This window comes from Rhineura floridana, chromosome 9, assembly GCF_030035675.1.
Source record: "Rhineura floridana isolate rRhiFlo1 chromosome 9, rRhiFlo1.hap2, whole genome shotgun sequence".
Classification (NCBI taxonomy): Eukaryota; Metazoa; Chordata; class Lepidosauria; order Squamata; family Rhineuridae; genus Rhineura; species Rhineura floridana.
In genome coordinates, this window is record NC_084488.1 from 100,505,024 (window position 1) to 100,532,971 (window position 27,948).

Consider the following 27,948-nt stretch of genomic DNA (forward strand, 5'->3'; position numbering starts at 1 on the left):
CTTCCCCCAGGCACCTGGTTGGCCACTGTGAAAACAGGATGCTGGACTAGATGGGCCACTGGCCTGATCCAGCAGGCTCTTCTTATGTTCTTACCTGAAAGACCGTCTTATCCCTTATATACCCACCCGATCACTGCGCTCTGCAGGTGAGGGCCTCCTGCAGATACCATCTTATCAGGAGGTTCGTTCTGTACAATATAGGAAATGGACCTTTAGTGTGGCGGCACCTACCCTGTGGAATTCCCTCCCCTTAAATATTAGGCAGGCGCCATCTCTGCTATCTTTTCAGCGCCTTTTGAAGACTTTCCTCTTCCAACAAGCCTTTTAGGTTGAGACCTATCCCAGTCTGGGTCTGTGTTAGAATTGCTTTTAATATGTTTTCTTTAATAATATGTTTTTAACTCTTTTTTTTGTTTTTAAAGCTTTCTTAAAATTTTAACATTGTTTTGTTTTATTGTATTTTAAGGTCTTTTTATGATGTTTTAAAGTGTTTTTAGCATTTCTGTTTGCTGCCCTGGGCTCCTGCTTGGAGGAAGGGAGGGATATAAATCAAATAATAAATAAATGAACAAACAAACAAATAAATAAAATTGGTTGGCTTATTTATTTCCTTTCCTTTCAGTTGTATATTTATAATTTTTAGCTTGGTTTTTTTGCTTTAACTCAGGAGTTCCCAAACTGTGGTCAGTAGGCTACCAGTGGTCCGCAAGTTTCATTTAGGTGGTCCTTGGCAAGTCCACATTAAATATTCATATGTTATTGCATTTTATTGCTTCTTTTATTTCTTATATAGTATGTTATTGTATTACAATTTGGAGTCTATGGAATGCAAATTGTAATACAACAGAATTAAAAATCATACAGCATCTAGCACATCACATTACAGTTGCTACAACAGGCAGAAAAATTGTTAAGTGGTCAGCCAAGACCATCAGCAATTTTTTAGGAAGTCCATGGGGAGAAATGTTTGGGAACCACTGATTTAAGCCATCCAAACATAATACTGAAATTGTGAACCAGTTGGGAATGGGTGCTGAAGACATTGCTTTCAGTTTCATGAGATAGGTTAAGGCACAAATATAATAAATGTTACATGCGTACACACACATAATGTGTGTTTGTGTGTGGGCAATATATCCATAGCCAAAAAATGGGGAAATCTTTTTTTTTTAATTCACAAAATTGTGAATTGGCAGCATAATGCATGAATGTTGTTCACAAAGATTTTGTATTTTACATTTACTCTACACAGCCAAATTATGTTTAAGGAGGAATATAAAATTAATTTGCATACCAATATACATTCAAATACATGCAACCATAAATGCTCTCACTGACTGTCAAAGTAGCTGGAAGAGCAAATATATTAGGCCAGATAACAGCCTAAGTTAGTGCATCTGATTTTTTGAAAAAATGACAAGAAAGCATTATGGTCATAGGTGAAAGTTGTAGCTGTGACACTGTGAGTAAGACACAGCACAGAAAGATCCATGCAGAATCTACTAAAGGAAGTGAGCAACTATAGTGTGCTTTAAGACTTGATTTATTGAGATTTGACTACACTAAATAAAAGATTACCCAGCTCAGTCCCCAAAACAGGTTCTTAAAAAGAACATTGGTTACCCTGCATGCTACATAAATCTAATAAAAACTTAATATAGGATCTTAATAATTATAATCTAACTCGCTAAGAGTTACCTTGAAAGCATTTTCCACTCTGTCTTTCTGCAGCCTGTAGAGAACGGAGAGGACTTTTTAATACTTAAAGTTGACAAGTTTCCTTTCTTTGCACTCCACCCTGTATTCTATCTGCTGCTATGTAATATCTAGTTAATGTAACTTTATTTTGGAGTCATGTCTCCATTTTCAGATGGGAAGGAGAGAATCAAAGCTACAATGTATACAACAAACTTGAAAATTGGTTATTGTAAAATCCAACAAGGTATTAACAGATGTGAGCCATGTTCTGCTAAATTTTCAGAAGGATTTATATTTCATGTTGAAGTTCGGGGGAAGAAAAAATAATTGAAAAAGCTAATCCACTCCTGAAATTCTAAAATTCCAGAGAAACATACTTGGCACTGGAACAATTTTCTTAATTTTGGAGGTGCTATAGCTCAGTATATCTGTAAACCTCTAGCACTTTCATGTTAGTTTTCACTAGGGCTGTGGATTCAGAATCAAATGAAACTGAAATGCAGGAGTTCAAAATAAACTTCTATGGATTCCTTTAATTTGTTTTTGTTAACCTTGGCAGCTGCTAGTCAGCTTGAGGTTACAGGGGAACGGTACAGCTCTCTCGTTCTGTCTGAAACATAGGTGTCTTTCATGCAGTCAGCTAGTCCAATTGGTCCTGTTGTCCAGGACTTGGACTAAAAATAGATGAGATTTTAAATAGCATCTAATCTGTGTGCCTTTAAAATGTGCTATAAAATGGGTGCCCTCTTACCTATCTGAAATTGGGTGTGTTGGTTCCTTTGGATGGGTTGTAAAAATCCCTGAAAATTTAATGTTGATTGAATGGAAGACAATGTTATAGGCATCAGAAAAGCACCTGAATCTCCTATTGTAATAAGTGAGGAATGAAAATGAACGGGAATTATGTGAATAGATGGAAGTAATCACAGAACAAATGCTGAGGCAGAATCCAAAATAAAACACATTAAAGTTTTAAAAATGAAAATAAATGGATAATGAAATTATTTACCCACACCTAGTTTTCACTGTGAGAGGTCTGTCTTCAGTGGCTACAAGAAAGTGACAGTTCCCACCATACTGTGAACCTGGGAGGATGACTGCTTTTTTTGTCTGTGTTTTTTTTGGGGGGGGGAGTTCTGAAGATCCCCAGTTTTTCCTTCAGTCATGGTCACGGAATGTAACCCTCTTCTTGAGACTGCAACAGGGTTAAACTCTTCTTCCACGATTGCTATGATCCCTATAATTATCAGCCTCCAACCTCTCAGCCAGTTTTGAAGTCCACTGTCACAACATTGGATGTCACCCTGCTTCTTAAATTCCAAGAGACATTTATGTTTCTAGAGAGTTTGGCTCACCAGAAAAAAAACACTCATGAGATTTCACTGCAAAAACATGGGCCTATGTGGGGTGTTCTGCTCACAGCCAAACTACAGATCTCAGTGTTACAAAGTTGATAACCAGAAAACAAAAATCTGAAGTAGAGCCAAAAGGTTTTTTCAAAACCCATTGTTAGTATTGGAAGAAAAAGAATGACCACTCCTGAAAAAACCTTCCTTGGACCCAGAGGACTTTAACAACTATAGACCAGTGGCAAATGTTCCATTCTTGGGCAAGGTCCTGGAACGAGTGGTTGCTGACCAGCTCCAGGCGCTATTGGATGAAACCGATTATCTAGATCCATTTCAGTCAGGTTTCAGACCCGGTTTCGGCACTAAGATGGCCTTGGTCGCCCTGTGTGGTGACCTATGTCGGGAGAGAGACAGAAGGAGTGTAACTCTGTTGATTCTCCTTGATCTCTCAGCGGCTTTTGATACCATCGACCATGGTATCCTTCTGGAGAGGCTTGCGGAGTTGGGTGTTGGAGGCACTGCTTGGCAGTGGTTCCGCTCCTACTTGGCGGGCCGTCTCCAGAAGATAATACTTGGGGAACATTGCTCGACCCCGTGGGTTCTCCAATATGGGGTCCCGCAGGGTTCGGTCTTGTCTCCCATGCTTTTTAACATCTATATGAAGCCGTTAGGTGCGGTCATCCGGAGTTTTGGAGTGCGTTGTCATCAGTACACTGATGACACGCAGCTCTACTTCTCCTTTTCATCTTCTTCAGGTGAGGCGGTCGATGTGCTGAACCGTTGTCTGGACACGACAATGGACTGGATGAGAACTAACAAACTGAAACTCAATCCTGATAAGACTGAGATGCTGCTGGTGGATGGTTTCTCTGGTCAGATGGTGGATACATACCCTGTCCTGGACGGGGTTACACTCCCCCTAAAGGATCAGGTTCATAGTTTGGGAGTCGTTTTAGACTCTTCCCTGTCACTTGAGGCCCATGTAGCCTCGGTGGCACGGAATGCGTTGGTAGCCCAGCTACGTCCCTATCTGAGTAAGGAGGACCTTACATCAGTGGTTCATGCTCTGGTAACCTCACGTTTGGACTACTGCAACGCGCTCTACGTAGGGCTACCTTTGAAGACGGTTTGGAAGCTACAGCTAGTGCAAAATACGGCGGCCAGACTGCTAACAAGAACTAAGCGGTCTGAGCATATAACACCTGTTCTGGCTCGCTTGCACTGGCTTCCAATATGCTACCGGGCCAGATTCAAAGTGTTGGTATTAACCTATAAAGCCTTATACGGCGCGGGACCATGATACCTGCAGGAACGCCTCTCCCGCTATGAACCGGCTCGTACACTATGGTCTACTACGAAGGCCCTCCTCCGGGTCCCGACCCATAGGGAGGCCCGGAGGGTAGTAACAAGATCTAGGGCCTTCTCAGTGGTGGCTCCCGAATTGTGGAATAGTCTCCCTGAGGAGGTACGCCTGGCGCCGACACTATTATCCTTTCGGCGCCAGGTTAAAACCTTTCTCTTCTCTGAGGCATTTTAATTTAAGTTATTTATGTAAATGCTGTAATTTCTATTTTAGATGGTGTATTTTTATATTTGTTATACTGACTTTGTAATTTTATTATTGTATATGTTGCTATGTTTGCCGGCCACAGAGCTGTTTGCTAGTCGGGCGGGATATAAGCTGAATAAATAAATAAATAATGGAAATTTCAATAAAGCCTTAAGTCTAGCTGTGTCCTAGTTTTTCTTCCCAAAACCTGGAATAATTCCCATCCTGCATAATTTGAGATGTTCATTTAAATGCAAGGGAATGTCTAAGTGTTGCAGTAAAAACTCAAGAAGTTAGCAACAAACACTAATAGAATCTTTTTTTGGTTCACCAAAAGCCACTTGAGGCATCTTAAATTACTTTTTTTCTCAAGACAAGTTACCGACTGTGACACCAGCTGCTCCAGGCACAGATCAACAGAGCCAGCAACTATCGTGGAGTCAAATTCAACAGCACTTCCCTCCCCCTGCATTTACCCTAGTAAAGAAATGTGGTGATGATAGTTGAAGTCCCTCAGGTACTTGCCGTACTGCGGTGCTGATACCATCAGCAAAATAGATCAAGGAGGAGGGAGCACAGATCCCAGCTTTGCACTCTTCTCGCTTTGAAGCTGGGAGAAAAGTCATTTTTCATTATTGCAGGTACTAATCTCAGCAGATTTGCCTCATTATCTGAAGAAAATGTCCTTTCTTATTATATGGAAGATCAGATAGGCAAGCATTAAAAAAAAAACCTTCTAAAGAGCTGGCCAGACTCACACCTTGTGAAGGAGTAGACACTAGACAAAGTTGTTCTTATCCCCAAATATTTTCCTTGCTGCTCCCAAACCTATTAATATTCTGAATTAAAAATAATTTCAGGAAAAACAATGCTAAAGTTTATGATTTAAAGTCAATCTCTATTCTCAAAAGTGTTTGTGTTTAAAAGTGGTGAGGGGTGTTATGTCTATTGCCCATAAATGTTTTTCCATAGCTTTATCATCTATGAATTTGTCCATTACCTTCTAAAGCCATCCAGGTTGGTGGCTATCATGACATGTTGTGGGACTAATGTGATCAATTAGGAATCAGAAAGCAACGATGAGTTATGAACAGGTCAACTTTTCCTTTTCACTAATAAGTGTCCAAACACAATAACAAGAAGTATGGAAAGAGTCAAACCGTATTAGTAATTGTCCGTCTACTGAGGGCATAGAAGCAACTCTTGAGTCTCCAAGCAAGACCTTGGAATGCTGTTACACTTGGAACACAGGGAGCTGATTATACTGAGTCAGCCCATTGCTCCATCTGGCCCAGTATTGTCAAAACTGACAGACAGCAACTCTCCTGTGGATGGGGAAGGGCTGTAGCTCAATGGAAGAGCATCTGCTTTGCATGCAGAAGGTGCCATGTTCAATCTCTGCCATCTCCAGATAGGGCTGGGAGAATTCCCTGCCTGAAACCTTAGAGAGCTGCTGCCAGTCAGTGTGGGCAGCACTGTAGTTGGACCAATGGTCTGATTCACTATAAAGCAGCTTCCTCTGTTCCTTCCCAGCCCTGCCACTAAGCTACAGCTCTTGAGCTACGGCTGTTCTGCATCATTGACTAACAATTAGAACTTCTAGTTCAGGAGAAAAGGCCAGAGTGCAAGGTTCAGGGACCAAGTCTGTTCACTTTACTTACTACCACCAGCATATTCATGGCAATCTGAGGTTGAAAACTGTAGACTGATATGCTGGCTGTCCTGGGATTCCAAATGATAGTCTTGAAAGCACATCATATATTGTATGCGGAGTCTGGCCAAAGCTAAAAAGGTATCTGTTTTGAAATCAGTGTGCCTGTCAAAGAGTGTGTCCATCTAAGGCTAATTGGGTGGGTTCTCAACAAGGGGGGAATTCCCCCCCGGTGGGGAATTTTAGGGTTCCAGGGGGGGAATTGGGACCACTGTTCAGCAAAGTGTGATGTCCTGTAGATTATGTACAATCTGTAAAATTGTAGTTTGTTTTTAATTTAATCTGCAACATTCAATAAACTTTATTGAATGTCACAGATTAAAATCAATTCTTGAACATGCAGCATTATTTTCATTTGCAAAATTAAATTATTATTTAAAGACCAGAAAGTGCTCCAAGAAATTCTGTTGTAATATAAACTAAGAAATTTTTCTCTCATGAGAAACACCACCGTCACTCGCGAAACGTCAACACGCTATGAGAGACTATCTTGGGAAGGGGGGAATTATATTCTGAACAATGGTGAAAGGGGGGAATGGAGCAAAAAAGGTTGAGAACCATAGTGAAGGTGGCTCTATATAGCACATGTTTGCACTGAGATCTCACTGTAAACGGCACCAACCACACCTTGATAAAGGCAACAGGAAAGGTTTGTAGTAAAAACACAATTGTTTATGGAGCAATCCCTTGTAGAATCCTTTCAAAGGACCTCCCATTCTTCCACTAAAGTACATACATATTCAGAGGTCCAATTAAAACTGTAACTGTTAAGGAGAATATACCTTATTTCAGAATATTTCTGTTCAGAAGCAGGCCTGCACCAGCGGGTGGCCAGGTTGGGCCTTGACTGAGGGGCCCCTCCTTAGGGTGAGAGGGTGGTGCTCCCACTCCATGATCTGCATGACCCGACGCTGCTGTGGATCACCAAGCAGGAGCTCCCAGGCACATACACACACACATACACACACACCATACAGACAGTGTGGGCTTCAACAAGACCGCCTACCCCACCTACCTGTCACATCAGTGTGCACGTGCCTGCCATCACCCAAGATGGTGGCGGGGCATCCCTAAGGGGTTGACATCCCTGCTACCATCTTGGTTGATAGCAGGCATGCACACACAGTATGAGTGGCGTGCACACTGATACAAAAGGTAGGTGGGATGTGCAGGCCTATTTAAGCCCCACACTGCCTGTATCAGGAGGGGGTGTTGGTTGTACACCGCTGCAGGTCTGGGGCAGGCTGGTGCCCGCCCTGTTCAGAAGTGTCCCTTGCTCTACGAAGAGTGAAGGGGCAGAAAGCCTTAATTCTTACACAGTACAAGGTATTTTGCAGTCCCTTTATCTTGCTCAAAACACCCACTGTCCTCCATTTAGTATTACTCTGTTAAATGGTTTCTCAATCCACTCACTGCATTGCCTCAAACAGAAACACTACTTTGGCCCATATTTCAGAGTTTAGGAGCTGAGATATACATGCAGAAAGGTGGTGACCTCTGACAGCCTTCAGACATTTCACTGCCCAAATGACCAATACTGCAGTGTTTTCTACCCAGACACAGATTATTCATACATGAATGGGCCAAATTCGTTCCAGTTGGTGCCCTGATCCTAATCATGTTTGCCTGGAAGTAGTCTACTTGTCTCAACTTACTTACTTCCGAATAATAATGTCTCTGTTGGCACAAAGTAATAATAAGAACATCTTTTCTCTACCACAAGAGTTGCAGGGCAGATTGCCTAGAAACATTGAGTTATTGCAGAAAATCAAGAAGAAAGTCACTTTTCCAGCTATTTGTCTCTAAGAAAAAAAATGTGAATTGTGCAATGATTTTGTCAATATTACACAAAGCCTTCAAAAATTAAAAGAAATTACTTTACAATCTCAAGGCTCCTATTGATTTTCTAATGATCTCAAATGGAACACATTCCATTTCCAACTCTCTGGCAAATTGCTTGCGCCCTGGAGAATTCCCATTGGATTTCTATTAAAGGGAAGGTTAAAACCATTCCCCGGAAATCTGGGGGAAAAGAGGGAGTGAGAGAAATTAGGCTTTTGCGTGGGCTGAGCTCTCAGTAAATGGGTATTTAACCTCTGACCAATGACGGCAAGCCTCTTTCTGTTCTATTAGGCCAACAGCAAGCTACTATAATTAAATAAAAAAACTGTTTAGAGCCCCGCTGAATATATCCTGGGAATTAAAGCATATGGCAAGGATTGGGGGGAAGAAGACTTTCCATATGCTAATGACCCTTGATGTCTGAAATAAATTAGATCCATTAGAGTTTATGCTCAATAAAAGAAAGACTTTAAGCACTCCGAAGTTAGTGACTCGAGACCGATTTTTGGCTCTGAAATTCAATCTGCCTACTTATTAATTCTTAGTGAGGCTCCTGAGCAGACAGGAGATGCAAAATTATAATAGTGTGCTGAATCAGAATTTTAAAGTACCATGGGTTTTCTTTTTTCCTTTTTTTTTTTAAATTAAACCATTCTTCATGTGTTGTTTTTTAAAAAAACAAGCTCCCTTCGTTAATTTGATTTTGTTCCCATCTTTTTTTTTCTTTTAAAGGTTTCATTTACCCTATTTCAACTGAACAGAGAACCCAGAATGAATATGGATTTTCTTGTAAGTGTTGTTTGATATTATGTTATTGGATACCAATTTTCTGCTCCAAGATTTACTTTCAGCTTAGTCATACGTGGTTCTAAATCCAGAGATAGTTGTATTTTGCTAGCTTTAAAGAGGTGCACTGGCTGCTGTATTAGAGAAAACAGTGTAGATAACAGGATGGAAGAAAAGAGGAACAGGAAAGCATGTGGAAGCAGAAATTGAAAGAGGTGTATTCAGATCCCAACCAAAGAAGGAAATTAGGAAGCATAACATGACTGCAAGCATTTGATTTTTATTAAGGAAGAGAAACTCACAAGAGGAAATAGCTCCCTGGCAGATTTTGCTTCCAGTCTTGTCTGAGAAGGCTGAATAAAATAAATGGCAGCATTTTCAAAATGGAGCCTTTACGTTCCATTAGCACAGAGTAAATTGAACTTGATCATTCCCCTTGGACATCTGTCAGTTTTCACCTGTATTGCTAGAGTCAGCTGGGAGACTTAAAGAAAGCAAAGGACAAAAAAAAGTTTGTTTGTTTTTTTAAACTGTTTTCTGAATACAGAAAGAAAGCAAAGTGGCATGCAAAAAAAATATTGATATATTTGCATTTTCTAATCTTAGCCTGCTTAAAAATAATTATGATAGATTTCACATACACCCACGCACACATGAAAACTGTATCAAATTTTGTGCCACATACTCAAGACTTTTGGAAAGATACCTTGGGGGAGGGTGTGTGCAAAGAGTGGCATTAAGTAGTACATTGGGATTAGCAAAAGAGATGTGTTACAAGCAGATAGCAAAAATTCTCACAAGCTCTCTCAGGAGAACTACAGAAAATCCTGGCTTGCTTTTAGAAGTTTTATAGTGTGCTGAATTCTGAGATAGGATGTCACAAAGAGAGTAAGCCAGGCAGTTCTAGTTCAATTCTCACATTAGCTGTGAACTCAGTAGGCAAGCTGCTGTTTCTAAGCTTCCGTCCGATATGGAGATAATAATACTGGCCTACTTTACAGTGTTGTTGTAAGGGTAATCTAAGAGGTACTGTATGTGAAACACTCAGGACACTCAAATGTGCTCTATACATTTTTGCTTGCTTGCCTGTTTAGTCAATATCTACCCTGCCCTTTCAGTAAAAAAAAAAAACTCCTGTACAGTCAAATTAAAACAATCACAACAGCATAAAGCCACAAATACAAAATGAAAACAGCAGAACCACCAAACAGCATCAGTGAATGCTCTCACTCACAGACACCAAACATTTGCCTGGTAGGACATTAAAGTCAGCAGAGCAATCAGAGCTGGAACCCAGTTGCCAAAAAAAAGGCCCTGTCACAAATTGCCAGACACCTCACTTCAAAAGGATTGCCAGGGGTGCCTGGAGAAGAGCCATTAAATATTTCATTAATGCATGGGCAAGTGTACATGGGAAAAGGCTATCCTTCCAGTCGTATTACCCTGCTATGTGGATATAGATCAACCTCCATCCCAGGCGTTAAATCCAGTATGTCGTTCAAGCCATGTTGACATTTCACTTTGTTCTGCTGTTTGTTGTTGCTTGTTGTCATTATATGTAGGGTTGACTGGACTGTCAGCCCAGACTGGAAGCAGGAGTTACCCTTAAGCCTTTCCTAATTTCTTGGGCTGCTGCTGTAGGCCTTCTCTGCCTGTAAGATGGCAAGCTTGGATTCTGTCCATTTGCTCATGAATGCGGGAGGGGGCCTTTAAATCTCAAGAGCGCCTTCAAGTCAAAAGAGTTGAAAAACAGCTTTTAAAAACGTTCGTTTTGAAGTTTTATTTATTGTTCATTATGAGCTAGTAGAAAATATTTCTTTTGTCAGTTGTGTGACATTTTCCATCAGGTTTCCAATGTAGTTGCGGACCTTTTATAATGTCAAGTCCAATTATAGCTTTAAAGTTAACATGGGAATCTGTGGTCCTCCAGATGTGATTGGCCTACAGCTCCCATCATTCCAGACTATTGGGCCATGCTGGCTGGGGCGCATGAGAGTTGGAGCCCAGTAGGACCTGGAGGGTCATAGGTTTCCCACCGCTGCTTGTGAGGAAGGATACTCTGCTGTTCAGTAACAGTGTCCCCACATCCTTCAAATTGGCGAGCACCCATGGAGTTCGTATACAGAAGAGCGTTCCCATTCCCTTCAATGGATGTGGCAGTTCTGTACATATGTGGATCTTGGTGCACAGAGTTAGCCCATTCACAGCAGACAAGGGAGATGTGTATGTGTATGCAAGAGAACTCTCTTTTCCATATGCAGGCACAGTGAATACCTAGATGGAATTGTTATGAATTATCAGACACACAGTTATGTGCTCTTAAGCCCCTCTCAGATCATGAAACTTTTGTCGCATGAATTTCCCTTAAGAAACATGCAAACTTTATTAATATCAGCTTCAGAAGATGCCTGGTATTTTCTGCAGCTTAAGGTTTTGTTTACATTTTTAAAAGTGAAGCATTCAGTGGAAGGGGTGGGGATAGGGTTGCCCCGTTCTTGGCCTGAGACTGATCATGTATCTTTAGGAGAAGAGAAAGTCAGCCAAGTGCAGGTGTTCTTGCAACTCTGTAATGGGAAAAACCACAAGGTGGAATTCTCCCTTCCCCCTCCACAACTTTTAAAGATACAGAAGACCTCTTGGAGGTCGGGCCTGGCAACCAAGAGATCTTCTGTATCTTTAAAAGTTATGCAGGGGGAAGGGAGAATTCCACGTTGTGGTTTTTCCCATTACAGAGTTGCAAGAACACCTGCACTTGGGTGACTTTCTCTTCTCCTAAAGATACATGATCAGTCTCAGGCCATGGACCTGGCAACCCTAGGTGGGGAAGGAAAAAAGAGAGTCTGTTTTATGATCAGATGCCCTGGTGAATTAGCATTGATAATTTCACCAGGAACTGCTGTGGTGAATACCTCTTTTGTAAATTTGCCTGTTCCTCCAGTTATATACAGTATCTTATTCTGCTTCCCAGCAAAACAGTGGAGTACTAGATAAAGAGCGATACTAGAATTCAAAAACAGCTGTAAGATCTTTTTTCTTTTTAATCTACTAAAAGGCCCTGGTGTAGAGTTTTTGAAGTGGCTTTTGAATAAACCTATAAAGCAGGTAGCAAATGTCTCTAGGAAAGGATAGTAATGTGGAAATATACATCTGTGAATCCTTGAGACCCCAGTTAATGCTTTATGCTTTTGTGCTCTATCCCAACTGCTTTTTTCCTCAGCTGCTCCCGATTCAGATGACGTAGCTCTCTATGTTGGGATTGTGATAGCTGTGATCGTGTGCCTGGCTATTTCAGTGATCGTCGCATTATTCATCTACAGGAAGAACCACCGGGACTTTGAATCTGATATTATGGACTCCTCAGCGCTGAATGGTGGATTTCAGCCTGTTAATATTAAAGCTGCACGGCAAGGTTAGTTTCCCTCAACATTTGACATTGACAAAATTCGGGCAAATGTTATAAAGAAACAATCTCCAGGGTCATATGAATTATATTTATTTATTTATTTTATTTATACCATGCCCTTCCTTCCAGCAGGAGCCCAGGGCGGCAAACAGAAACAATAAAAACATTCTAAAACATCATAAAAAGACCTTAAAATACATTAAAACAAAACAATGTTAAAAACATTAAAAAAGACTTTAAAAACATTATTAAAAAGAAGGGTTAAGAACATATTAAAAAGCAATCCCAACACAGATGCAGACTGGGATAGGTCTCAACTTAAAAGGCTTGTTGAAAGAGGAAAGTCTTCAAAAGGCCAAAAAGATAACAGAGATTGCACCTGTCTAATATTTAAGGGGAGGGAATTCCACAGGGTAGATGCCGCCACACTAAAGGTCCGCTTCCTGTGTTGTGCAGAATGGACCTCCTGATAAGATGGTATCTGCAGGTGGCCCTCACCTGCAGAGCGCAGTGATCGACTAGGTGTATAAGGGATAAGACGGTATTTCAGGTATCCTGGTCCCGAGCTGTATAGGGCTTTGTACACCAACGCTAGAACCTTGAACTTGGCCTGGTAGCAAATGGGAAGCCAGTGCAGTTCTTTCAGCAGCAGGGTAACATGTTGGGGATACCCTGCCCCAGTGAGCAGTCTCGCCGCTGCATTTTGCACTAGCTGCTGAACAGGGCCTAACACTCTAGAAGAAAGCAGAATATATCAGTATGTACATGTGTGTGTATGTATTTTCCCACAAGATTTAGTGATGACTAGTAACTTGGATAGCTTTGAAAGAGGATTAGACAAATTTATGGAGGATAAGGCCATCAATGGCTACCAGCTACAATAGCTCTGTTGACCTCTACTGTTGGAGGCAGTAAGGCTCTGAATACCAGTTTCTGGGAATTACCTGCAAGGGCAGTGCTGTTATGCTCAGGTCTTGCTTGCAAGCTTCCCCTAGGCATCTGGTTTGCTGCTGTGAGAACAGAGAGGTGGACTTAGATGCTCTTTTGGCCTGATCCAGCATAGCCTTTCATATGTGTGCATGTATTTGTTTCCTGGGACCAGCAAGGTGGTGAAATTATGGATGAGCAATTAATCAACAGGATAAAGAAAGGGATGTAGAAAAATATAGGTTTGCACTAACTGCTGCCAGTTTGCCATCCTTTGTACTTCTTATTTCCAACCGGTTACTTTCCCTTCCCTCCTGGCATATCGAGTTGGTAAGCTCTGTGGCCACACAGACAGACAGACAGACAGACAGACAGACAGACAGACAGACAGACAGACAGACAGACAGACAGACAGACAGACAGACAGACAGACAGACAGACAGAGAGATGCTGCGGTTGCCAGGGAAAGCCTCTGCAGGTACAAATGCGCCCATCAGTGCCACGCTGGTGACTGACTCCTGGCATAGGCTGAGCCTGGGCTATCCCGTTCTCGATTATCATTTGGTACGCTACCTCTGTCCCTCCTTACTTGACTAGAAATTGCAGCACAGTTGGCCTATCCTAAAGATCTTTTGGCTGCTTTTCCCAGTCTCTTTCTCTGCTACACAACTCCTTTATGTGTGGAACAAATATCCTTAACTATTGACTAGATAATACAGATGACCAGGCTACTATTATTATACTGTTACACTGCATTTAGATCCAGCTTTTCCTCCAAGGAGCTCAAAACAGGTGTACATGGTTCCCCACTCACTTTTATCCTCACAACATCCCTGTGAGGTAGTATAAGATGAGAAAGAGGGACTAGCCAAGGTCACTCAGTAAGCTGCATGGCTAGGGGGTGTGGTTGAACCTGAGCCTTTCCAGTCCTAGTCCACACAAACCTGGAGCTAGTCCTCAGCTGCAAGATAGACCTACATGTTTTAGTGCAGGCATACAGAATGCTACTCCCTACATTAGAAGATCAGAATGCCAGAGAGAAGGTTGCTGACCAGCCTTCAGTGGTACAGCCAGGAGGAGAAAAAAAGAATCTATTGATTATAAAAATTAACTCTTATGCTTAATCATGCTCACAAATATTGTGGCTATGATAGTTCGGAAAATGAAGGCATGTAAGCCTTTTGTCACTTGATGAAAAGCACTTGTTGCAGCTGGTATTTTGTGTAAAAAAAGAAAATAATCTTTTTTTCAAGTTAAAGTTAAATCAAATTGGTAGTAAACATAGCCAGGGTTTTGTCCAATGCAGAAGATTAGCAGCACTGCAATTTGCTTGCCAAAGATTCATTTAAATCAGTGCTACAGAAGGCACTCAAGAAGATGCCATAGGCAACAATTCAGTCCTGACTAGGAATAATAAAGTATATCATTTCTTAGTTCTTTGCAGTTCTCTGTTTCCCTTTTCTGTTCCCTTTGATCACATAGACTGATGTTTTGCGGTCAGCATTTTGCAAGAAAATATGCCAGGGAAAATTTGCTCTGGAAAGGTTTGGAGTTGGACTCCAATTGTAATTATTTTCCCCTTATTAATTGTTGCCCTTTGACTATTACAGATGTGCTGGTACATTTGCTACTGTACTACAGAAATATAATGGAACCTGACATAATACCAAAGCATCAAGTACTTTGGAACTAGAGCGAAAATTAGTATTGAGAGAGAATTTAGATTCAGAAACACAATTATAAATAATGAAGCATACTTGGCAAGTGCTAAAAAAAATAATTCTGAGTTTCACACTTGTCTTTACTAGTATTTTGGCATGAATTTGGTGTTTTGTTATTCAGTTCATGAGCAGAAAGAACGTTTTCAAACTTCTGTGCTTGAATTCTGCTGCCAAAACCTCTAGTACAGTTGATGGGATTTGTCCAGTATTGGATTTTTGGAGCTTTGCTGACTGAACGCAAACAAATTACTGGTTTTCAGAGACATATTCATATCAGTGATATATACATTTTTTTCCTGAAGTACATTAGTCTCTTTTCAAACAGGCTTTGTAGTTGTTAATTTTTTTAAATTATTATTTGAGTTGTATAGAAGAAACAGACTCTTCATGGGCAGAGGGACACATTCCTTTATTTTCATTATTTACTATTTCCAGTAGTATATTCTCTTAAAACAGGTTTCCCCTTTTTCCAGTTAATGAAAGCAAGGATGTAAAGAATCTGGATCCAGCTAGAAGCCAGAAGCCATCTCCTTGCTTTAGATCGGGCAAGGATTAGCATATTGTTCTTTCCCAGACAGGCACAAACTTTCACTTTTTCTCAATATAGATCAGGGTTAGCCAACCTGGTGTCCTCCAGATGTTCTTGAACTCCAGTTCCCATCATTCCTGACCATTGATCATGCTGGCTGGGGCTGATGGGAATTATAGTCCACGACATCTGTAGAACACCATATTAACTGCCCTTGATACAGATGTTTATCCTGGCTTTCTGCTGTCATTTGCAAAACTACAGTTAAGAAGAAATTCCAACTAATGTTCCATATTGTAAAAAAATATAGTATATGCATAAGAACATTCACATTATTTTTTTTTAAATGAACACAGACCTTCTAGCTGTGCCTCCAGACCTCACATCTGCTGCAGCCATGTACAGGGGACCTGTCTATGCTTTGCATGATGTGTCGGATAAAATCTCAATGACCAACTCTCCAATTCTTGATCCACTTCCCAACTTGAAGATCAAGGTGTACAACAATTCAGGCACGGTCACTCCACAGGATGATCTGTCCAACTTTTCATCCAAACTTTCACCACAGATCACTCAATCCTTGCTGGAAAATGAAGCATTAAACATGAAAAACCAGAGTCTTGCACGACAGACCGACCCATCATGCACTGCTTTTGGCACCTTCAACTCTCTTGGAGGTCATCTCATTGTACCAAATTCAGGTAAATTACTACAAGCAGTTGTTTTTATTTTACTTGTGTGTCTAAAAATGTGGCTTAAAGCAAGGCCACCTATTAATTTTTTTCCCCAGCAAAGAGAAGAATTTAGGCCACTCTTGGAAATCTAGTTCTTCTATCTTTAGACCAAAGAGTGACTTTCTCCCAGTCACATTTACTCAGCTATTACACATATTTGCTCCCCAAAGCCCTGGCCTTCTTTAGCAGAAAATTGCAATGCTCTGAGTCATTGCCTTCAGAAGCATTAGACCTCTCAACTTCCTTGTGTGAAGTGGGATTCAGAACCCTTGACCTTTTCTTTAGTGCAGCACACAAACACGCAAAAAAACCCTTAAAGGCAGAAAGTTGCCAGTAGACATAAAAAGGACAAATTAATTAGAAAACAATCATTATTCCAAGTTTCAGTTTGCTGTAGAGACCGTGGTTAGAAAGGAAGATATTTAGAATGTGAAGGCTTTTTTTTTATTGGCGTAGATTCCAGTGCAAAGCATTGCTCTCTCTACATTTAACTCCCCAATATTTAAGCATTTATATATTTGAAAGTTATTCTGCAATAATTAGAGGGTTGTGTAATGAACATGGGGGGTAGCGTAAGGGAAAATCAAAGGCAGGGTTTCCAATTGTATGGAGAGCTCACTGCACGTTTAACTCCATGCATGGAGGCTCTCAAAACTCTTCATGAATGTGTATAGATCTGAGATGGAGCACACTGCTACAGTGTCACCCGTCACGCCACACACACAGAGGTGTGCATTGCACCCACTCAAAATATCTGAAAAGGGGTAATGCATATTGACTTGAGAAAAGTCATGGAAGCAATTACATAGGAAGTTTCCTTATACTGAGTCAGATCATTGAACCACCTAGCTCAGGGGTGGGGAACTGGTGGCCCTCCAGATGTTGATGGAAATTGGACCATCCATGACCATTGCCCATGCTGACGGGGAGATGGGAGTTGTAGTCCAGCAATATCTGGAGAGCCACATGTTCTCCACCCTGATCTAACTCAGTATTGTTCATTGTGACTGGTAGTGGTTTTCCAGGGTTTCAGACATAGAGTCTTTCCCAGCCCTACCTGGAGACAGCAAGGATTGAACCTGGTGCCTTCTGCATGCAAGGCAGTTGCTCCACCGCTGAACTACAGTCCTTGCCTAAACATGGGGTAAGGTGTGGGAAGGAGGGGAATGGCTGAATGGATATGAAACTTTCCTTCCATTAATATCCTTAATTTTTCTTAGGATCACAACCTGGTTTCCTTTTGTGAACTTCTTTACATTAACTTATTTTAGGATCCAAGCCATTGTATTTAATTAATCCATGCAGCAAGGACATTAGCTGTCTCACCACCACTACCGCCCCTTTCTCAGAAGCAAGACCCTGTGTGTTCTATAGTGCTTGTCAACTAGTAAGTGTGCACAAGAGTGCAGCCTTAGTTAGACACCCAACCAAGCAATTTCCTTGGACTGGAACAGAGATCCCACACCTGCAAAGATTTCCTCCTAAGTGGGGAACCATACTCAGATCCCTCTTTATGGCTTGAAGTGTTCTCTCAGTTCAGAAGAGGCCAGCCCATATACAAAGCAAGTATGAGTAGCTCTGAACCAGAGCTCTGTATCTGGGTGATGGCTTTTAATTGTGTTGTTGATGTTCCAAGTTTTTGATCTTAATGAAGGCTTATAGCTCAGTGGTAACTCATCTGCTTCGCATGCAGAAAGTCCCAGCTTCGGTCTCTGGTATCTCCAGATAGGACTGGGAGAGGCTTCTGTTTGAAACCTGGAGAGCCCCTGCCAGTCAGTGTTGACAGTACTGCTCTAGATGGACCTGTGGTCTGACTTGATCTAAAGCAGCAGCTTCCTATGTTGCTCTCTTCCTAGGAAGATACTGTTCCACGTTGCAGGTTTATTTTTATACCCTTATGGGTTGTGTTTTTATTTTGTGATCTGTGACATATTCTAAGCCGCCGGCCATAACAAGAATAAAAAATGCCATCCCACTCCCTACTTTGCCAGTTATAAGTTCAAAAGAAGCAAAGTGCATCTAAATGGTAGATGATGACCAGATAAACTGATACCTGGGGGAGGGGAAAAAAGGCTCCTGTTGTTTCATGGGACAATGTTCTGCTGACTTTTTTAAAAAGTTTAATTAAATAAGAATTGCCAAGGGAGATGATCCCATTACTTCTGTTTGCAATAGTAAATGTAATTGTTGTTTTCCCCTCCCTCATTTTTACAGTGTAAGCAACAGAGCAGCCATCTGCTTGTCCCTTCAATAAAACTGAAAAGGAGGGGAAAACACCCCCTTTTTCAACTCCTACATTGACAAAGACAAGCAGAGGAGGCATCCGCAAGTGATAAACTGCCAGGTATACGCATCAGGATAGCCATAAAGCGTCCTATTTTGTTATGGGATTTGACTGCAGTTTTGGCATGTTCCCAGGCTTCTTGCTCAAAAGGTCAGACTGCCTTTCTTTCCCACTCTTTATTTTATCTGCCTCTCTCTCTCTCCCTCTCCCCCTTTGTTGTTCTGCAGGAGTAAGTTTGCTGATTCCTGCAGGGGCCGTTCCCCAGGGGAGAGTCTATGAAATGTATGTGACAGTTCACCGAAAGGAGAACATGAGGTAAAAGAAGGCTCTGCTTACGGTGCATTTGCTTTAGCACTAATTGCAGGGAGGAGGTAAAGTGTGCGAACTCAAAGTTCTGATCAGCATATATATGTATTGACACAAGGCTGAAAAGCTGCTGAGGCCACGGAACGGTTTGCAAGCAGACCCAGAAGTGGAGCTGGGGGGAAGGGATGCTGGAAATCTAACCAGAGGTCTCTCCTGTGTGGCGTGTGAATTTGGGATTTGGAGTTAAATTTTGCAGCTATGAACCTCTCGGCTTTTGCTGCTTAGAAGGTGATTAGCTGATGTCAGTAATCAAGAAAGATAGTTGCAGCTATCAGGGTTCAGTTCATCGGAGCTTATGGGTAAGACGGTGCGTTCTCTTAAGCAACAACCACCCAACCTCCAAAATTTGCACTAGGGAGATTTCTATTTTGCATTACAGATTAGGCAAATCAGGTACATTTGTATAGATCTTCTCAAAGGCCACTGTATATATTGCAACACAACCAACATTTCTTCTGCACTTCCATCAGTGGCTGTCAGGTTTGCACACCCTTCACCGGTGGCATTGATCAGTTGCATGAAGGAGGTAGTGTGCATTTTGCAATACCCTAATCACAATGTTCTAATGCTAAATGTAATGTTTGATGTGAAATCCAGTATCCTGATCATTTCAGCTTTCATTTCCTTCCCCTATTGAGAGTATTCATTCTGCACTCAGCCACAGATATCTATACTTCTGTGGATTGGTAACTTGTCATCCGCCCCTGAACTAATATGTTTAGAATCCTTTTTTTTTTTTTGCTTAAATTATTCATGCCCTGCATTGTGGAAGTGGCTAATTTCAACGAAGTCTTGATTATAATCTGTGCCATTTGTTGAAGATACACAAACAAAATCATTAGTGTTCCTTCTCCCATCCAGCCTGGGTTTCTGCCCATTTTACTCTCAAAATTAAACTTTGCCCCACCTCCCTAACAATTGTACCATTTATACTAGAGCTGTGGTGCCCAAACGTTTTTCCTAATGGACCAGCTGAAAATTGCTGAGGGTCTTGGTGGATAACTTAAAGATTTTCCTCCCTATTGTAGCAATTGTAATGCGTTGTGCTAGACAGTGTATGTTTTTTCATTGCATTTTCATTGCTTCTTTTCTTTCCTATATTATATTTCATTGTTTTACCATTTGAATTCGATATAATTCAGACTATAAGGATTCTTCACAGACATGTCACAAACTAGAGATGGGTGAGAATTTTGATTCAGTTCCCACTTCAAGCCAAACCTATTAAATTTGCATTTTCCAAAACAATATGTGAACTTGAAACACAGCCCTCCTTCAAACTGCGTACTCATTTGAATTTTGCGGTGCAGTTTGCCAACCAAAAGCATATGTCAAGGGACAGCGGGCATAAAAATGAATATATGAGTGAAAATATTATGCAAACATGCATTATATAATGAGAAATGGCTTGCAAAAATGTGTACATTAGGCAAAACTCTCCACAAAAATATGTTTCTGATGAGACATTTGCACTAAAATGCTGGAGAATTTTCATGACCATTTTTTAAAAAAAAAAATACAAATTGCTGCAGAAATATGGAGAACTGAATTTACCATTGGAAAAATGAGAAACTGAGGGAACCAAAATTGACAGATCTTTCCATCCCTATCACGGACCTGGTATAGCACAGTGGGGAGGAGAGCCTGGCAGAGAGTCTAAATCCCTGCTTGTGTCTCCTGGGTGTCAAGGGCCAGCTGAAGATCACCCCCACAGGGAGTGGCTCAGGGGTTACGTGCCCTGCCACCTGTGCAGCCGTGGACAAGTTGCATAGTCCCAAGGAGCCCAGTTGCACCCCAGCTGGCAGTTGCAGACAAGGAAGGGGCTGGCTTGTGCAGCTGCAACAAGCTGAGCAGGCCCTAGCCAGCTGGGGAGGCCTAGCCTCAGAGGGAGGCAGTGGTAAACCCCCTCTGAATACTGCTTACCATTAACACCCTATACATAGGGTAACCATAAGTTGGGATCGACTTGAAGGCAGTCCATTTCCATTTTTCATCACGGACCACCTGAATGCAGTTTGAGGACCACGGGTGGTCCATGGACCACAGTTTGGGGATCCCTGTACTAAAAAACAAAAAACTGGTCCTCGTTTTTGTCAACTCTGATTGGGCAGCTCATCATAATTAAAATCCCCTACAAACACGCAACTCTCCAACTGTACCTTGCCATTGTCGGGCTCTTCATTCTGTACACAAAGCGTCATTGTTGCCAGAGCACAGTCCAGAAGAAATCTATTTTCAGCGCCAATGCTTGAAAGCCTAGCAATTGTAGTCTCCCTCCACACATGCAAACACAAAAGAAGCCCAGTTCAGGTTTTTCTGCCACCCTTCCTTCCCTGCTCCAGCAAATGAGGTTTTTTCTTTCTATCTATCTTCTAACCAGTCTTGAAAGAAAGAGAGTTGGTATAAAATGTCTGTTTTCTTTTTCATCTCTGGGGTGAGAAGCAGTGGAGGTTGGCCCATTGGGGCTAGTGGGGCACTGCTCCTCCAAGCTCAGTCTGCCCTTAGCTAGCCTCCATCTGCCTGCCTTCTTACTTGCAACCAGTTCAGGGGGTAGAACTGTCTGTCAGCTTCTTCCTCCTCCTCCTTAGTCTCAGTGTTACCCTTGTAGACCTCAGCAGGGAGAAAGTTGGGGACAAAACTAGAATTAATTGGTTCTGTCTGTCATTGGCTCTGGCTCAACCTACTGTTGGGCTCCCTGCTTTCTGCCCCACTAGTACCAATGGGCACTGGCCACCACTGGTGGGAAGTGTGGGCTGAGAGTGGTCAACTGGGACTGCTGCAGGGGGCCTAGGGGAAGGGATGCTGAGGAGACGCTGAGGGAAGGAGCAGACAAAGACGCCCACTGAAGTGGGCACTAAAACAGACTGAGTTTCCACCTCCCACCCTTTAGTCAGTCATTCAGAGGACTGTGAGATGTGACTAAATTAGGTGACCCTGCAGCAGAGGCTGTTCCAGCCATCTAGCTTACCTGGTAACAGAGCAAATGCAATCAGTTTGCAATAAAGCTAAATGCCAAGCTGTGGTTTCTCTTAGCTGAAGACTGCACCCTTCACCAGAATTAAATTCTGGGTCACTAAGGCAAACAGGACCTCCCTGTCATATCGCCTCTGAAAAAAAAAAGCAATCTTGAGTAGGGATGGATGAGAAATTTGATTCAGGTCGCATTTCAAGCCAAATCTATCAAATTCAGACTTCCAGTATGAGAACTGAAACACAGCCATCCTTCAAAATGCACACTTATTTAAAATTTGCAATGCAGTTTGCCAACCAAAAAATGCACATGTTAATGGAAAGAATGCATAAAAAGGAATATATGAGTGAAAATAAGATGCAAAAGTGCATTATGTAAGAAGAAATTGCTTGCAAAAATGTGTACATTAGTCAAAACTGCCTACAAAAATATATTTATTAGGAGAAATTAGCACTAAAATGCTGGATAATTTTCATGAAGATTTTTATTTTTTAAAAAAATTGCAAATAGTGCAGAAATGTGGAGATATGAATTTAACACTGGAAAAATGAAAAACAGAGAGAGCTGAAACTAACAGAACTTCCCATCCCTAATCTTGACTACGGGAGGCGGTAGCCTGGAGAGAAAGTGATGTCTCTTTGGTACTTAGTTAAAGATCACAATGTTCTGTCAGCTGCTTTTTAAAAATGACATACTAATTTTTTGGGGGGGGGCAACAGAAAAGAAAATCCCATTCCAGAGGAAGTTACACCCAACTGTATGTAACATGCAATTTGACTGACACTTAAGGACCGCACTACACAAGTGATGTGCTCTAAAATAGCTAAATGTCCTAATAACTCAGAATGGGGGTGTCGAGATTCCAGAGGTCTCTTTAGATGAGGAACAGGGGGAGCAGGACTCCCCAGCAGATCTCCACGCTGCCAGTGATCCTGAAGAGGCTTTGAATCCACACATCCCTCCCCCAGGAATGGAGGTCTCCACACCAGATGCCATTGGAGCAAAGGACATAGCAAGCCAGGCAGGATTGCCACCAAACTACTTCACTAGTTGCACACAAGGCTACTCAGGAGGAGAGAGAAGCACATGGAAGCAGATCCTTAGAACATGGCCTGGCTCAGAGCCAGGAAGGGCTGGAGCTGCCAGCTTCTATGCAAGTTCCCAGTCCAAGCTACTGCTAGGGACAGGGGAGCAATTAAATTTAGTTCACATTTAAAGCTGAATCTGTTAGATTTGCACTTCCTGAAACAATATGAGAACTGAAATGCAGTTTTCCTTCAAAATTTGCACTTATCTAATTTTATGATGCAGTTCTCCAAACAAAGAAATGTTTACAAGAATGCATGTATTAGTAGAAATGGTAGATTCAAATGAATATAGCAGTGAAAATAACATACAAAAATGCAGTACATTGGCAGAAATTGCTTGCAAAAATGTGTATGTTAGTCAAAACTACAGATAAATGTGTTTGTGAGCAGCAGTTCACACTGTAATGATGATGAATTTTCATGAAGATTTTTATGTAAGCCTGTAGCATGGCAGACCAGCACCCTGAAATGCAGGGTTTAGGATTCTTTACCACAATTGCACATCTTACAAAACCAAAACCAACAGGAATAATCATCAGTGGTCGTGAGTACTGAATTGCAGCCTAGATTTTAACAATGGAAAGTATGAACCAAGTTAAACCCTGCAATCCTAAACTTGGACATAGGTCTCACTGAATTCAATGCACCTTACTCCTAGGTAACGCTGCTTAAGACTGTAGCCTAAGGCAAACATATGTAGGATTGTGCTGTGAGTTCAGTGGTATAAGAAAATGAGGCCCTCCTCGAACAAAGCTAACTCATTGCAAAGCTGGAATCTTGTGAGCCTCACTTCAGAATGTGACAGGGCATCTGTTAACAGCTCAGACTAAAAGCAGAAAAGTGTTATTCCTCAGAGCAATACATACTAACTCCTTGTTTTTTCACCTCCACGCTCCAAAACTTTTCTCTCTCCCTCTAATCTCCCAAGATTCATTCCACTTGAGCTTGACATCAATCACTCTGCTCTTTCCGCAGGATGAAGGTTATGGGTGTCAAAGCACTGTGAGGCCTCTCATTTGCTATATTCCCATTAAAACACATAAAGCCTGAGGGTGTCGGTGAAAGTGTTAGTTTTAGCCATCAACATGGGCATCTATTGACCCATATGAAATGGTAGTGTTGCTCTCAGATAGTCACATGATCTTGCTTCACCCTTTGCTCAAAAGATGTGTTAGTAGCCAAGACAATTGTGTAAGTGTAGCATAACTTAGGAGGACTCTCTCCCTTCCCAATGTAATTAGAGCTATTGTTGTATGGAAGGGTCTGAAATGTGTTATGATTTCTATTTTAAGTAATGTTTTAAGCAAAAATACATAAACAAAACTTACTTTAATTATAATGCTTATGAATAATAGCAGGCATACTTACGTAAACATTTTCTCAACTATAATGTGTGTCAATGAAAATCTCTAGAAAATTTACATCAGTTAAAGTATGTGTTTTGCTGTTTCAAAACACGTTAAACAACAACAGTGTTCACTGTAATAATTACATCTTTGTTTTCTTTCTTTAGTTTTTACATAATGCGTTGATTTTGCCTTGATTTCGTGTCTGTACAATTTATTTTATTTCATTACTCATTTCTTTCTTTACAGTACTTAGCATAATCTAGCTGTTGTTGTCATACAATACAGCAATTCTTAACATCTCTTAATTAAATATTTATATCACAAAGTATAAAAAGAATTGAGACATATTTTCATTCTGTTGATTGCTCTAACAACATTAAACCAGTATTTAGCAGCAAACAGATAACTAAATGTTCATTAGAAAAAGATAGAGAGACAGTGTGGTGTAGTGGTTAAGGTGTTGGATTACGACCTGGGAGACCAGGGTTCGAATCCCCACATAGTCATGAAGCTCACTGGGTGACCTTGGGCCAGTCACTGCCTCTCGGCCTCATGAAAACCCTATTCATGGGGTCGCCATAAGTGGAATCGACTTGAAGGCAGTATATTTACATTTAGAAAAAGATAAAGCTGCCATGCAATGCATACTTACCTAAGAGTAAGCCCCACTGAATACAATGAATCTTATTTCTAAATAAACATATACATGATTGCACTGTAAGTCTGTCATAAATGTAAATCAAGTATGTTCCTCTTTCTCTTTTCTGGTTCCAGCATAGAGGATTATGAGTCACAATATTTTTTAAATTGTTTTAGAAGGCATCATATACCATCTGATCATCACTTTATAGCAGTTTTCTCATAAGGTAGTTCACTGTGAAAAAATAATGCCATTAAATTACCCTTGTGAATTTTCTCTATGTATTTCTTTGAACTTGGGGAGAGTCAAATGAATGACAATTCAATATGCACTGTGACATGATCAAGATGATCACTTCAAGGCATATCCCAGCCAAACCTAAGTACATTTAAGTCTTACTGATTTTAGTGGACAGGTAAAGCACTTGACTCCCACTTTAGGATGTACACCTTAACATGGTGAGGGGGTTTGAGAGTGTTGAAGAGCTGAGAGCAATGCCGTCAGGAGGCTAGACCAAGAGGCTAGACTCCTAGCAGGGGCACCCAAGGCGGAATGGTCAAAGCTGAGACACCAGACTAAGATGCATCCAAACTCAGAGGAAGGCAATAGTAAACCACCTCTAAAGACCTCTTACCACGAAAACTCTATGAACAGAGTATCCAAAATGCAACCCGAGATGAAGACCCCTAGGTCAGAAGGCACTCACCGAGCTACTGGGGAAGAACAAGTGCTGGAAGATGAGACCCCTAGGTCAGAAGGCACTCACCGAGCTACTGGGGAAGAACAAAGGACAAGTACGAGTAGCACTGTGACTAATGATGCAGCTGGGTCAAAGCTGAAAGGAAGCCCAAAGGCTGATGCTCACAGATACAAAAGGAGAGTCCAGAGTTGTACGAAGCCACAGACCTGAACTTACAAGATCTGAACAGGGTGGTCCATGACAGATGCTCTTGGAGGTCACTGATTCATAGGGTCGTCATAAGTCGTAATTGACTTGAAGGCACATAACAACAACAAAGCACTTGACTATTACCAAATCTTTGCACTGATGTGCGGCACATAGAGGTTTAACATACTATGGTGATTGTAATGTGATATTTTTAAAAGTGGCTTCCATCTCTAAGTGAGACAATGTATTGGACAGTGGGGAAATGATAGGGTGGTGTGTTGTGGATGACTGGCAGATGACATGTAAACTAGTTTAAGCCCAGTTTGCCTTTTAGATGAACTTTCAATAGAACAATGGGTATGTTATGAAAATAATTCATTGTAAACTTTTGAGTAGTGGATAAACACCTGTCACTCACAGCCCCTAATCATGATCTCAATCCTGAGGTCATTGTCATCTTTGGTTGCAGTAGATTTCATGCACACACCACCACCACTGAGGAGCCAGATGGAGATAAAAGCAGACCATTTTCCATGTAAAGATTATTTCCTCTGGCTTAGGTCTCTTGGAATACATCTCTAGGAAATGGTAGATTGTTGTAGTTAAGAGGGGGATTTCTCAGACATCTTTGTCAGAAGAAACAGTGTGCATGTTGCAAATGTTTCCAAATATTGAGAGGTGTAATCAGCGGAGAAAATTTGTGGCACCAACGAAGGTAAATAATGGCTCCACAAAGGGAGGGGAGCCATATATAATATCTTACAGATGGGAAAGAAAAACCTAATTTGCACTTTCTGAAACAATACATGAACCAAATCACAGCTATCCTTCAGAATTCACATTTCTCTGAATTTTGCAATTCAGTTTCCAGCCAAAAAAAGTACAAAATGTGCATATCAGCATGAAGTGTGTATAAAAATGTATACATTGGGGAAAATAGCATGCAAAAATGCATTCTATTACAGGAAAAATATTGCAAAAAAGTGTACATTACACAGAATTCCATACAAAGATCTGTATATTAGGAGAAATGTACAGTAAAATGCTGGTGATTTTTTGTGAGAACTTTTAAAAACAAAATCAGCAAATTAATGCAACAATTTACAGAATCATCTATCATTTACAGAATCAGTGTTATTTAGCTGCTTTGGTAAACTTCTCAAATACAGCAAAACTCATGAAATATCTTCATGCCTGTATTGCATGTGTAACATAACTCAGGATTTTCAGCCTGCAAGCAACAGCTAGCCTGCTCTTAGTGAAGATGTTTTCTGAGACATTTTTACTCTTGGGAAGTCTATTTTCTTCTCCAGCATTATACTAACTTTAGATTCCCTATTACAATAAAGTCATGCACCAGCAGAACTGCCAGACATCAGTGCCTCAGCTAGTTCTCTGCTCATAGTCTGATAACGGCCAACACTGCTCTTGTGTGGAGGGGAACAAAACAAAACAAAAACCTTGCCATAATGGGTAAATTATAGATTATCTGCCCTTCGAGAAAGTTCCTCCTTAATATTTTGGCAGTAAGTTGTTGCCCAAAGGTTTATGAAAACCATTAACTGTGTATCTTACACGGCTACAGTTAGAAACACATTGAATTAAAGGATTTGGGGAGTTCATGTGTGTAATAACTTCTCTGGTTGATTCTCCCTTTGTTCTCCCAAATATTGGCACATTTTCCTCTCTGTCTGTCTGTCTGTCTGTCTGTCTCACACACAGAGACACCCTTACCTCACACTCAAGGCTCACACACACACAACTTGCAACTTTCAGAGCACAAACGACATTTGTGATCACGTTGCATTCACAGAGGTGTCATCCACATGTTTTAATAAGCCAAATAATGACTTACTGAAAACATGCAAATCCACATGGGTTCTTGGAGTGGAGCTTGCAGCCACTTTGTTACTTCTCAGTCTTTTTTAGTTCAATGCCATGCTGAGCTAAACCAAAGTTTGGCTTAATGTGTTGTCCAAACCTGAGCTTGTGGCTATCAAGCAGAGAGCTTCATCACAACATGCTTAGGTTTGGACAATATGCTAAGTCAAACCTTGGCTCAGTGTGGCACAGAAGTGAAAAAAAGATTGAGGAGGAGAAAAGTGGCTGCAA

The 27,948-nt window shown here is 41.2% G+C and overlaps 1 protein-coding gene across 2 annotated transcripts in view; it reads left to right on the top strand.

Moving 5' to 3' along the window:
• The window catches only part of UNC5C (unc-5 netrin receptor C), a 526,682-nt gene that overhangs the window by 459,958 nt on the left and 38,776 nt on the right, over nt 1-27,948 (top strand). Inside the window, exons 8-11 of one of the 2 annotated variants that reach the window (XM_061582981.1) lie at nt 8,882-8,938; nt 12,153-12,344; nt 15,872-16,216; nt 18,761-18,848. In XM_061582981.1, the coding sequence (XP_061438965.1) occupies nt 8,882-8,938; nt 12,153-12,344; nt 15,872-16,216; nt 18,761-18,848 (682 nt within the window). The remainder of the gene's footprint in view (nt 1-8,881; nt 8,939-12,152; nt 12,345-15,871; nt 16,217-18,760; nt 18,849-27,948) is intronic. The other variant, XM_061582982.1, reaches the window with a different exon arrangement.